The sequence below is a fragment of the Scardinius erythrophthalmus genome, assembly GCF_964197995.2.
Source record: "Scardinius erythrophthalmus genome assembly, chromosome: 8".
In the NCBI taxonomy this organism is placed as follows: Eukaryota; Metazoa; Chordata; class Actinopteri; order Cypriniformes; family Leuciscidae; genus Scardinius; species Scardinius erythrophthalmus.
In genome coordinates, this window is record NC_138228.1 from 10,153,170 (window position 1) to 10,166,066 (window position 12,897).

The window sequence follows — 12,897 nt, forward strand, 5'->3', positions numbered from 1 at the left end:
ACATAAACTATTAACTCATCAGTGGCTGGATGTGAGCAAAAATTTCACCTTCGTGAGCAAAACAAAATATCAGAGACCTTACAGAGGCCTTTGTTCGAACATTCAAACTATGGGGAAATATGACCCCCCTAATTAAAGTGTAAAATGTTGGGGGTCTTAAAAGTATTTTTTTTCCTTCCATATAAGTAAATACGTTTCAGTAACCACAAAAGTTTACAAGTTAGTCAGAGCACGCTAAATTTGTTCGCTCGCGATCAGATATCGTCCCGAGGAGGCAACCATATAAGCAACTGCTCAATCGTCTGCCATTTTTAATTAAGTTATTATATATTTAAACATAACAAAATGGTATATTATCTTATTTTGTTTACAAAAAATAATTTCATATTGTTAATGTTAACTGGACAAGACAATTCTGTGCTCAAAAATTTACTGGCAATAAACAACAAAAACTTAAAGTTGACCCACCTGAAAGTGCATACTGCACTCAACCTCTGCAGTTTATTAAATATAAGAGTAAAAATGACCTTTATGAGTCAAGAAACAAGCAATCAAGCATCAGTTCAAGAGTGTCTTGTTTGCCCAATCTCCATGTAATTCACCCACGCACATTACTAATTTATTCCCTACATTTACTGTGGGTTTGTGCTGACAGGCTTGGCACAGGCTTTACACTTTTAGGAATTTCATGACTAGGCCAAACATCTTTTTTGGACTCTGAAGAGCCTCATCTCGCAAGACAATGGACAATGGGCATATGGGCAACCAACGTGCACTAAACACTTGCTTTGTCGTATGATGGCTTTGTCAATTGCCACAATGGCCCCCTTGTTTTGTAGTACCTATAATCTTTCTTTAGGGGCACAATCCCTTGTCGATAGAGCCGTCTTTGCTGTCCTAACAAAGGCCAAATCCACTCAAGACCCAAGGAGAGGGACATTCCGAGTCTCCCACCCAAACCTTAAAAAAAAAGTAGTCAAAACACCATCTGTCAACCCGGATTACATCACATCAATATGGAAACCCCCCAAAGGAAGATTAGTGAAATAAAACTATTGCAACCTACTTTAATGACTTGCTTTTTTATCCGTTAGTAGTGCCGTCACAGAGCCCGGGACTGTTTTTATGGGTGGCGGGCCCCATCATCAGAGACCCCCAAGAGAATATTCCTAGTCCCCCACAATCTTGGGGTGCATTCACAACACTTTGAGAGTTGTCCAACCATACAGCCTGAATTTGGTGACTTGCAGGAACCAGGATTTAGATTATAAATTATAATAATCATGGTAACAATCAGAGCCATCTGATGGCACAGTCCTAATGTGGACTATTGTGACCGCAATAGTAAAAAATTTAATCTGAGAGACCATAAAAAAAAAAAAAAAGACTTAGCACACTGGACTAGAACAACCTCAGTTTAAAACTCAAGTGTTAGACACACTTGAAAACATTGTGGCTTTCCTCGTATTGCTCAATTCTGTACCTTCATTCCACAGCATGACTTTGCATTTTTGTAAATCTCAAGAAAAAACTATTTATGAATTTTTCTTGATTAAGGGGGCAATTAAAGTGATAACTGGACTGTAGGTAGAGAGTGGTAGAAACTTTTCCTTTAACATTGTGGGCTTTAGTGTGATCCGGATGTGACTCACTCTGAAACTAATACACATCACAGTCTGTCATCACTTTTGCCAGGCTCCACTGACCAAAACAATTAAAATAAGAAAATTACACAAGATTGATTCATAGAATGGAATACCTTTTGCCAAAAATAGCGATCTACATTAATGAACTTCAACTCCAATAACAAATATAGCCCTATGACAGTGCAGCCTTTCATCATTCTGGACTTTAAAAAGAACAATCAACATATTTGGTTGTAGTTAAAATCAGCTGTAAATTTCATTTATAGCAGTAGTCAACTTGTGTTCTCAAGAGAATGGTGTGACATACATCACACACTGCCAGTGTTGGTCAGTCAATATTTGTATTGTATTGTATTGGTCAGTAATATGCCATAACATTTTTTTAAACCAACAAATTTAAGTATGGTGTCAGGTCAAGTGCAATCAGAGTAATCTATGAAAAATGTATCCATAAGATTTAAATGACTGCTTAATAATAATATATTATTTGGTGAATTTAATAAAATGAAGCCTGACTCACTAAGTGACTAAGACAAAGGCAAACACAAAATGACTCACTGTCATGAGAACAGATGTATAAGCTTTACTAAATGAGAAGAAAAAAAAAAAAAAAAAAAAAAAAAAAAAACGCTTAGGAAAACAGTGAAAACCTGCTTTGCTTGTGGGCTCAGTTAACGACAAGTCTTGTGACACGGAAACACATGAGAAAGTAAAAAAAAAAAAGAGTTTATTTACAAATTCTTTCACACTTCATGACAAACAGCACTATTTCTTTTTGCTGGTTTGGATGATTATGGCTCTTCCATAAAAAAAAACACAAAAAAAAACCTGTTAAAACCCACAACAGATTTGCTGCTTCCACAGAGACAAAAACTAAAGCTATTTTACAATTTCACTGTTTTTACAAGAGTAGGACCAGATTTTTTACCTTCAAAAGATACACAATTTAAATACTCAAGATGTGAATGTTTTATGCAGACTGATTCACACAATTAAACGTGGATTTAGCTACAAAAGGTAGCTACAAAATTAGTAATAGACATTTTTCAAGTCTATACATATAAAAGCCACATTGATGTAGTCTTATGCACGAAAACATTCTTCAAAAAATATTTTTTCTATGCAGCCACTCAAGTAAGATCTAAAAACTGAGATGCTTTGTACTGAGCACAGTACCAACAGTCATTTCATGCAGGACAAGGTCATTGACCACTGGGACTGTGATGGCTTCCAGCTGGCTCCAGTTAAAGGGGGAACTTCCTTCAGCTGACACCAAAATGTTACTATACTTGTGGTAGGAAAGTTGAGACCACAGCCATGGGAAGCCCAGAAAAACAATTGATTTTCTCATGGTGCTCCTGCCAGATGTAAAGACACTAGAAGGCATAGCGTGTTCTGATGTCTTCCAGTTTCTTCGACACCTCCGGAGGGGTGCGGTCCAACTCCTCAGAGACACTCTTCTGCTTATGGGGGTCCATGGAGTTAAATTGCTCACACAGGTCTCCATCGATCACATTCTAGAAGCATAAAAGCAAAGTCAATGAGAAAAATGACCAATAAGGGACTTAAATAGTCTGAGTCTTTGCAAAATAATGGTATATTGGTTACCATCTCTTTTAAGATACAGCATATAAGTATAAGTGGATAGTTAAGAACTAACTAAAAATCTGGTTAATACTAGGGCTTCACCGATCCGATATTGGTCCAAAAATATTGGTCCGACAGGACTAATCCAAACCTCATACTGTCAGTAGGTTGTTACTATTAAGCTCAAAGGAGAAAAATAAAATAAAAAATAATAATATTATTATTATTATTATTATTATATGCACACAAAAACTTTTATGCACTATATTCCGGGTCTTTTAAAAGGCATTCAGTGGCTTTATTTGAGTTTTTTATTTTATTTTTTACATTTGATAAAATAGTTGGATTTCAGATTTATTGAAATAAGGAATTTTGTGACGTGCACGTTCCCGGAAGAAATCTAAAAGTCGCAGTATCGGTATCTGTATCGGATATAAAAAGGGGTATTGAGCCATCCCTGGTTAATACTAAAGCTGTGTAATGTATTAACTGCGTGTTGGTCCTTACCTTCACTGGGAAATAATATGAGCGGAAGCTGAGGTGATCACGACCACACAGAGGGGGAAACTCAGAGCGCATGTGCATCTCCAAGTGCTGGAAGAAGTCATGATCCTAAAGACAGATGAGACATGCAGTTAATTTTCACAAATAAAAACCTCATTCAATTCTAAAATTATAATATGGCCAACCTATATTCAATCATTTATTTAATGAGTTTTATAACTATAGTTGCACCATACAAGTCAAAGTCTACTTTGATGGCCTGAATGCAAGTGTCCTGATCAGAGGCCTTCACCTCTTCTGCTTCAGTGGTTTTACACTTATGAAAGACCATTGCACATTAGCGGTCCTCATGCAATTATGAAAGACCATTGCACATTAGCACTCCTCACGCAATTAGTAGTTAACACTTTAAGGAACTGTACCTCATGAGAAGTGAACGGCACCAGGATGCCAATGCCTCCCGATAGCGTGGTGTACACCAGGGACTCTGATCCTCCAGGGATGAGGGTGGTTTTCTGGAGGGACAGCAAAGTCTCTCCTATGTGATAGTTAATAATCACCTCAGCCTGTGATCAACAGGGAAGAAAAATGACAAGTATGGATTAAATTGGGTCTTCAGAAGCATATTTGGTGTCACAGGCAAGCAATTCACATCTTAGATAAAAATTCTAAAACTAGATCTGATTTAAAATCTTTTCATAAGAGTTAACTGAAAAATAAAGAGTTCAATCTATCACAGTTCATCAAAATATGCTTAAGTGACAATGGATTCTGGCACGCAATTCTAAATAAATTGATTATTAAATCTACAAGTTATTCAGTCAAGAGCAGTGGGTGATTCCCTCTCATCTTTCATTGTTTAATTAACATTAATTGCAGCAGGTTTATTATATTAAGACCTAATGGGCGGATATATTTACATTTATACATTTGGCCGACGCTTTTATCCAAAGCGACTTACATTGCATTTCAAGGTACACATTAACATTCTTATCAGTTCTTGCTTTCCCTGGGAATCGAACCCATGACCTTGGCAGTGCAAGCGCCAACGCTCTACTGTTTGGAAAGTACACATAAAGTTACACATATATGTATGCCATACACATACATACACACAGTAGTCAACATTTGAAGTGGATCGAAACCTTTCATCAAAGTTATACATGAGTTTTCATATGTTGACGTCTGTGTGTGTGTGTATATATATATATATATATATATATATATATATATATATATATATATATATATATATATATATATATATATATATATATATATATATACACACACACACACAGATGGACAAATGGATAACCACTGCTAATCAAAGAACAAGACAGCTATGACAAAGATGTTGGAGTATTAGACAAGAGTGTGTGTGGTCTGAGACAGAATTAAATAAACAGAGTATTATGTATGAATCACCGTTACTGGTTACTTGTTGTAAATCTGGTGTGTAAACTTTTCAAAGTAATGAACTTGACTCAGATTATAAACGCAGACAGCTTTCCTATCATAACACCAAAACAGAACTTTAAGATATGCTGATAAACAGAAAGTGTTCTTTAAGATTTAACCTTTTAAGAGTCCTATCCCTTTATCCATCAACCATTATCAATAATCAGTATCCATTCTAATTAGCACTAGATTTCCAGCAAATTACAATTAAAATCACAGAAAAAATAAATAAATACTACTATCGGCTGATAACTGATATGGTCATGATATATTGTGCATCCCTAGTCAAATTCCACAATTATGTTTACACCAACCCACCCAGTCCAACTCAGTCCTAATTACACATGCTTTAGGTATGTCCGTCAAAGCTAGACGCAAGTCATTGGTGTGCAAATAGGGACTTTCCCTTGTGTCCAACTAAACATTTCCATGCTACTAATCTGCACATAATGATATCTGGCGAGAGGACAAAATTTGCTGCTGAGGTTTCAGAGCAAGAGCAGGGCATGGACTCCAGCCAAATGTTTTGGGGTGCAGGTCTATGTGTGCGCGCAAGGAGAACCGCAACCACAAATCCAACCAGACAGACAAAAACAATGAGAAACAAGCAGTTAGGACAGCTCAGTGCCAAAGGTCTTGCGAGCAATTTCCGGGATCAGTGGGACGGGAGGTATGAGGGTAGCAGAAACTTCTACCTTTTGTGATGCTCCATTAAGCAAGCCTCTGTCCCACAATGCCTTGTTCCCTGTGGGGTCCTCATCAACATCATCGCTGGTATTGGGGGGCAGGCGAACCTGAATTGTTTTTGTATGGAATTAGTATGCAGTTTAGTTCTGTTGCAAATATATACAGATGATGACACCTCAATTCATCTTTTTTCCTTAATTTACATGTAATTTTATTAGCAGTTGTAACGGAGGGAGAAAATGCACAACACGTCAATATATTAGATGTTAAAAAGCTCATCTTGTTTACATCGACTTGGCAAACAGTATCTGATAAATCTGTGATACTGATCTCAAAAGTTCTCAAAAGCAAACAGGTGACAATACTCACAACACAGATATTTCCAAACTTATCCGCGGCAGCCATGGTGTCATAATCGAGCAGGCAGGCGGTTGTGACCCAGCGAGGATATGTATCGTCAGCAAAGATGATGAGCTGGTTCTCGTTGCGTCTGTAGCGCACCCAGAATAGACTCTCCTGAACATCAGACACAATCACACGCTGCCCAATAGTGTGGATGCCCGTCACCAAGTTAGGAACATGCTGCAAGATTAAGAAAAGGAGTTAAGTAGGTTGTACCACTAAAAAAAAAAAACATTGTCAAAGACATACAAATATGTTTCTAATAGGGTTGTCACTTACAATTACTTTGGTAATAGAGTAATCAGTCGATTATTTTGATGATTAAGAAATAGGTCACAAAAAAATATCCAAAGCAAACAATAGTATTTAAAACGACTTAAAATACATTAATACTAACAATGAGGCAATAATATTTGGTTAAAATAAAGTATCAAAAGCAAGATATCATATGGTTTTATAGAACAACACTGGTCAAATACATAATATAAACAATCAACTTATGTACATTATGTATTATAATAAATAGGGGATGTAACAATACATTCATGTCATGATTCAATACAAATTGCTCACTGAACTCACAATATGGTACTATCGTGATATTTTAAGCCAAAATATTGGGTCTATTCAGAAGACTTGGATTTGACCTCTCGAATATTTTTACGATACCTTTCTGACTTTTTTTCGATCTTTTAAGTTTGAGGAATGGACTTTAAATGGAGGGACAGAAATCTCTAAGGTTTCATAAATATCTTTTGTGTTTAGAAGTCAAATGGAAATCTTATAGCAGGGTTTCTGCTGGGATTGGTCAGTCAAATTTAAGACTTTTTAAGACCTTTTTATGACCATTATGATTGAAATTTATGACCTACACGAATTACGAAAAATTCATTAAAATTCCTTTCAAAAGTTTTTTTTTTTTTATTGACTTTCATTGAAAGTAACAAGATGTATTATTTAAATGCCTAAAGACAGCTCCAACGCCTTCTTACCCAGTGTACAATACGCTTGATACTGATTATTTGCAACGGGCTTGAGCCAACTACTAAACACACCATCTTTGAGCCATGGCTCGTTAATTGTACACTTTCCAATTGTGATAGACCGGGAGATTTCAGTTAGGGCTGGGCAATATGGCCAAAGGCAATTATCACAATAATTGTTTTATATTAGTCAATATCGATAATTATCACGATAAATGTCAAATCTTTATTTCTTTCAAGTTTAAAGGCAGACTGTTGCTTCTAAGTGAAAGTTGTAGAAACCAGAGCGTTAATTGTGGTTTTAAACTAACTTTTCTCTTTATTGTCAGAAAATATAATGACAAACACTTGCTAAAACAGGTGAACATTTCACAAATCTGAGGTAGGACATTTGTCATTTGTCCTTAACAAAATAAATATCTTTATTGGAAAAATAATTACTTAGTTTCTGCATGTGCTAATAGGGGTCAAGTCTTGAAACAGGTTCGTGTTGCCTAACTTTGATGGCACGCATCTTCAGGAAATGTATGCAAAACAGTAGCCTAAATACATTATTAAATACTGTAAATATTCCATTTTCCATTAGTCCTTTAATACATTATCAGCACTAATAATATAATAAAATTCAATATGTATATCCCACATGGTGCAGTTAATATAACTAGGCTAATGTTACAGTAAATCCATGATAAATGATGGGAGATTGTAGACTGAAAAGCCTTCTAACTGTATCGTTGCGCACAGTGTTTCTCCTGTTTGTCAGCGCTGCTTCATCTGCCTTTAAACTGGTTTAAATCACTGAGACAGTGTGTTCACTGAATTCAGGCACTTCTCACTGGATCTTGTGACCGAGACCGATCGGAGTAAACGCGCCAGTTCTACTGAGCTCGCGCTGCGCTGCCGTTTGGACTTGGAGCCGAGCGGGTAAATGGTCCGTGTGGCGCGCGTTTCAAATGAGCGTTCCGCTTTTGGCGCATTTAACATTATGCTGCCAGCGCATTTTCAGGGGGAAAAGGCAATGGTAGAACCAACGAATGAACGAGCATATCAATTTAAGACGTGGCTAAATGAAATTTATGACCTTGTATGGAAAATCCGGACATTTTTATGACTTTTTATGGCCTTAAATTCTTATTATTAAATTTAAGACGTTTTATGACTTTATGACTCCGCGGAAACCCTGTATAGGTTTAAAACGACATGTAGGTGGGTAAACAATGACGAATTTACATCTTTGGGTGAATTATACATCTTATATAGTAAAACTGAGCCTTGGATAAAACTAACTCTATAATGCGAATCATTGTTTACATCAAAGATAAATATTGCAATTTTATGTCGTGTTCTCTCAATATAACAATGTATCGTTACACCCCAAATAAATGCCTGCAGAGGGTGCCAACCGCCTGGTATTGTTACGCTTAACAGATCAAATCCTTGTTTATTGATATCGAATCTAATTTACGATAGAAATGCTACAGCCAGTGTCATTTCTTGAACAAGAATAGGTGGACATCAAAACATGCAAACTCAGAGCAAGGCTTAAAACTTTTATTTAGAAATTAACAAGTTCACTTATTTAGAAACATATTGATGTAGGTTTATAAATTATTTACCTTACAAATCTGATCAAATGGCCAACATTGCGTTCCCAGATGAACGTTATAAGCAACCCAAACTCGCAGCATATGCAGAGTTTGAGACGTGCTCCACACAAGTAAATGATAACAGTTCATGTGGAGCAGCATTTAGTGTGAATTGAGCCGCTCTGAGAAACCTGCAGGGTATACATCTATTTAATTGAATCGCAGCCTTTGTGAATTCACAATAGCACTATGCTGTAGTATGGATTTTAAATGGTTAGAAATACATTGTGCAGCCTTAGAACACGGTCTAATAATGTGGTTCATGGATTCCTGTCCGTGGAATGCACCACTTCCAGTATTTTGCCGGTTATTCGACACAGATAAATTGCAATCAAGGATTCTTTTTTTAAATGGAGTACTGTAACTTAATTGAGGAATCGTGACAGCCCTAGATTCAAATAAAGATTGTATTCTCCACTTAGTTGTATTTGGTTTTCTCAGACTGTATGCCTGTGCGAGAGAAAAACTTGAAAGCAAGCTGGTTTAACTTGAACATTGCAGTGAAGTACTCTACACTATAACAACTGTCAAACTTTGTGGTCTAAACTTCTGTTTTAATGTTTTTCATGTGGTTATGCATCAACAGCAAGTACAAGAGTAGTGCGTCATTTACATGACTATCATATTATTCAATGCTTTAGGGGAGAAAAAAATAAAAATAAAAATCACTTCCTCAGAAAACAAAAGTGATTCTGTGACTCCTCACCTTGTTTTCACACTTGCGGAGAAGTTTCTTCTTTCCCAAGTCATAGATGCGCAAGAGTTTGCCTACTCCAACCAACACTCGTCCCTGAAAGGGAGCAATAGCCAGGGGCACGTCCTCCACGGGTGTCTGTCAATCAGAACCCATGTCTTAGTTCAAATCTTGTTTTAGAGGAAGTTGATCAGAAATGTACCTTTTAACATATGGTTTTGATACGCAGCTTGATCAAAGCATCATTAAAGATTTAACTGGACCATAAACATTCAAAACATGGCATTTTTGGGTCGTGGACTAAACACCTACACCATAAAGTAAAATTTTGTGATTTGCTAAGCTTAAATGGATTTCTTTTAATGATTTGCGGGGGAATTCCACATTCCTGAGCCCCCAGCTAACACATGAGACCAATCAGTAGTTTCATGCCAAGTCATTTCCTTTTCCACTCACCTTGTGCAAAAACTCCAGCTTGTCCCCACCTCCAGCTAGCCGATAGGTATAAATATATCCTCCACCAACGGAGCGCGGATTTAGTATCATATCTCTGGCAACGCCCACTAACACATACCAGTCATCGCCTCCACCGGAAAAGCGACATACGGCCACACTGCAAGAGACACATGTAAAGAGGAACTAAGATCAGAGAAATAGGTGGGACATGGAAGAGACCAGCTTAATGGCAAGGGAATTTTGCAAGTACACGTTATACCGTTTGTCCGATATGTCCCCTTTAATCCATAATTCAGCTTCCTCACCTGAAAGCTGCCTCGTTCTGCTCCAGCTGCACCAGGTCCAGTGTATTGCCCTGAATGGGGTTGATCATGCGCACTAGAGAAGCCCATTGCCCAGAACCTGCTTTAGGCGCCCCAAAGATGGCTTCTGGCAGGTTTTCATTCAAGAAAGCTGCTGCCATTTCTGCAGCCAGCTCTCTTTCATCTTCCCCTGCTGCCTCCACCATTTCCTGTAGAGCAGAAAAAAATTATTTATACGATGCAATATATGGCTAAAAATAAGTGTAAACCATCAAGTGCTTGTTTAGCACCTAATTTTTAAACAATTGACATGAATTAATTAGCCACTAACAGGAGTATCACTGAGTTGGGAAATGGCTGTGGGCATTTGCTACAATTCAGACACGAACATCAGTGAGCTCAGGCTCTGGTGTAGGTCACCAAGTTTGAATTCAGCTCAAAGGAGTTATGTGGGGTTCGGGTCTGGGCTTGTGAAGGCCAGTTAAGTTCCACCACACCAGAACCACTAAATCATTTTGTACACAGGGCCATTGTCATGCTGAAATAGACTACTGCCCTCCATGAACTGTTACCACAATGTTGGAAGCACAACATTTTCTAGAATTTCATTCTATGTACTAGCATTAAGATTCATCTTCACTGGATTTAAAGGGCCAAACCAAACCCCTTAATTATAAAGGGCTGTCCACAAAGTGTATATAAGAATCTTTTTGAGACAATTTGCAGATAAACAAGAGAACTTCATGTTAAGCAATACATTCAGAAGCAGTCATTTTACACCACAGTTGCAGACTGTTTATTCTTACGAGATAGACTCAAACACCGGCAGGACTGCATCAATGATTTATCTTTGAGAGACCACCACAGTAACCACGGCTTGCACATTTTACAGTATTTGTCACTTTTACATTGTCAACGTGGAATTACCCTTGCAAACTTACGCCATGATGAGGTAGCCGCAAAATGGACATGACTGACAACTTCCGACAAGAGAGCAATGAAATTCTGTCTCAGACAATGATTAGACCGGGAAAATTAGTGTACGAGTCAGACAGAAGAGAAAGAAGGAAAGCTAGATGGAGATAAGGAAAACATTTTTAGAGGAGATGAAGACAAAAGCATTGTTTCTTAAAGGGAAAGTTCACCCAAAAAGAAAATTCTGTCATCATTTACTCACCCTCAAGTTATTCCTAACCTGTATGAGTTAACAAAAGATATAATGCAATACATACTATTGTCCTGTAAAATTAAAAATAAATCTAATATATAATCATGTTAAAATATAATACGTTATAATAAAAAAGTATTAATAGAATTGTTATTAATAATGTTAGTTATCATTATTATTATATTTTTATCTTATGTTACAGAACAATACTTAACATTTATGGTAATTTCTTAGTTTTCAAAGGTTTTTTGAAACCTTATCACTTCCCTTTGTTGACAATAGATTTATAAACGATCTTCATGACAAATGTTGCGTTCCAAAATGCAAATTATAAGCGACTCAAAAACACAGTACTGTTACGCCCGTTTCACACTTACTTCAGTGCAGTGCGTATGCGGAACTATTTAAACAGCGTAGGCCTATTATTCCATGCATTACTTCCACTTATATTAAGTTGCACAAGCAAGTGGTCAAATATTTAACCATGTACTTATATTAAAATCGCAACATTTTAAATTAAAACTAAAATTTTACAAAAACAGCCGACTCTCATGCCTTTTCTTTTGCATTTAAATTTTAACACAATAAATCTTGCATGTCACAAATAACTTGTTTTTCCACCTCCACGAATGAGACGAGTGTTGTTCATTATGTTGCCTTGTTGAGGTCAATTGTAGTTTTCTTTGCTTTACCCCGGGGTCTTAAAGTAAAAAGATGACTGAAAAAAAAAATACTATTTAATTAATACATTGATGGTGAGATTACTACATTTTATTTAATTAAACGCATTTATGGTGAATTTACTACATTTTCAGGTCAACCTGTATTCATTTTGACCATGAAACATGCGCTGTCACTTTAATTCAGCGTTTGCAGCACAGTAAAAATAGATTCGGAAACGATCGCTGCACTGCTGTATACATACCGCACCTGGAACGGATCGCCGGACCGCATCCTCGTGCAGTGTGAAAGCTCTAAACTGTTAACATGGGTACGGAAAAAAATACGCAGCGCTTACACACTGCAAGCGGAGTATGTGTGTGTTTTGATGTCCGGAGTATTACTGTGAACTGAAAACACTGAAACTGAAAACACTGTGAACTGAAAACACAGTACTGTAACAGTACTGTTACTGTGAATTGAAACTGAAAACACAGTGCTGTAACAGTACTCTGAAACACGCAGCACAAAAATTATATATAATCTTACAGAATTACATTTAAACCGTTGCATAATTTTCTCGCATTTACGCAATTCATGTGGGTCATACTTTTCAGGGCGGAAATCCATATGATACAAAAAATCTGATCCCTGAATAGTATTTTTACCCATACCATAGAAGTGAATGGGGCACATCAACT

General features: G+C 36.9%; 1 protein-coding gene across 1 annotated transcript in view; it reads right to left on the reverse strand.

Moving 5' to 3' along the window:
* Positions 1-2,351: 2,351 nt before the first annotated feature.
* The window catches only part of sf3b3 (splicing factor 3b, subunit 3), a 35,005-nt gene continuing 24,459 nt past the window's right edge, over positions 2,352-12,897 (reverse strand). Inside the window, exons 20-27 of the mRNA XM_081372884.1 lie at positions 10,372-10,577; positions 10,067-10,223; positions 9,623-9,748; positions 6,255-6,467; positions 5,894-5,992; positions 4,160-4,303; positions 3,741-3,845; positions 2,352-3,163 (exon numbers count right to left, since the gene is read on the reverse strand). Of these exons, the coding sequence (XP_081229010.1) occupies positions 3,023-3,163; positions 3,741-3,845; positions 4,160-4,303; positions 5,894-5,992; positions 6,255-6,467; positions 9,623-9,748; positions 10,067-10,223; positions 10,372-10,577 (1,191 nt within the window). The 3' untranslated portion in view covers positions 2,352-3,022. The remainder of the gene's footprint in view (positions 3,164-3,740; positions 3,846-4,159; positions 4,304-5,893; positions 5,993-6,254; positions 6,468-9,622; positions 9,749-10,066; positions 10,224-10,371; positions 10,578-12,897) is intronic.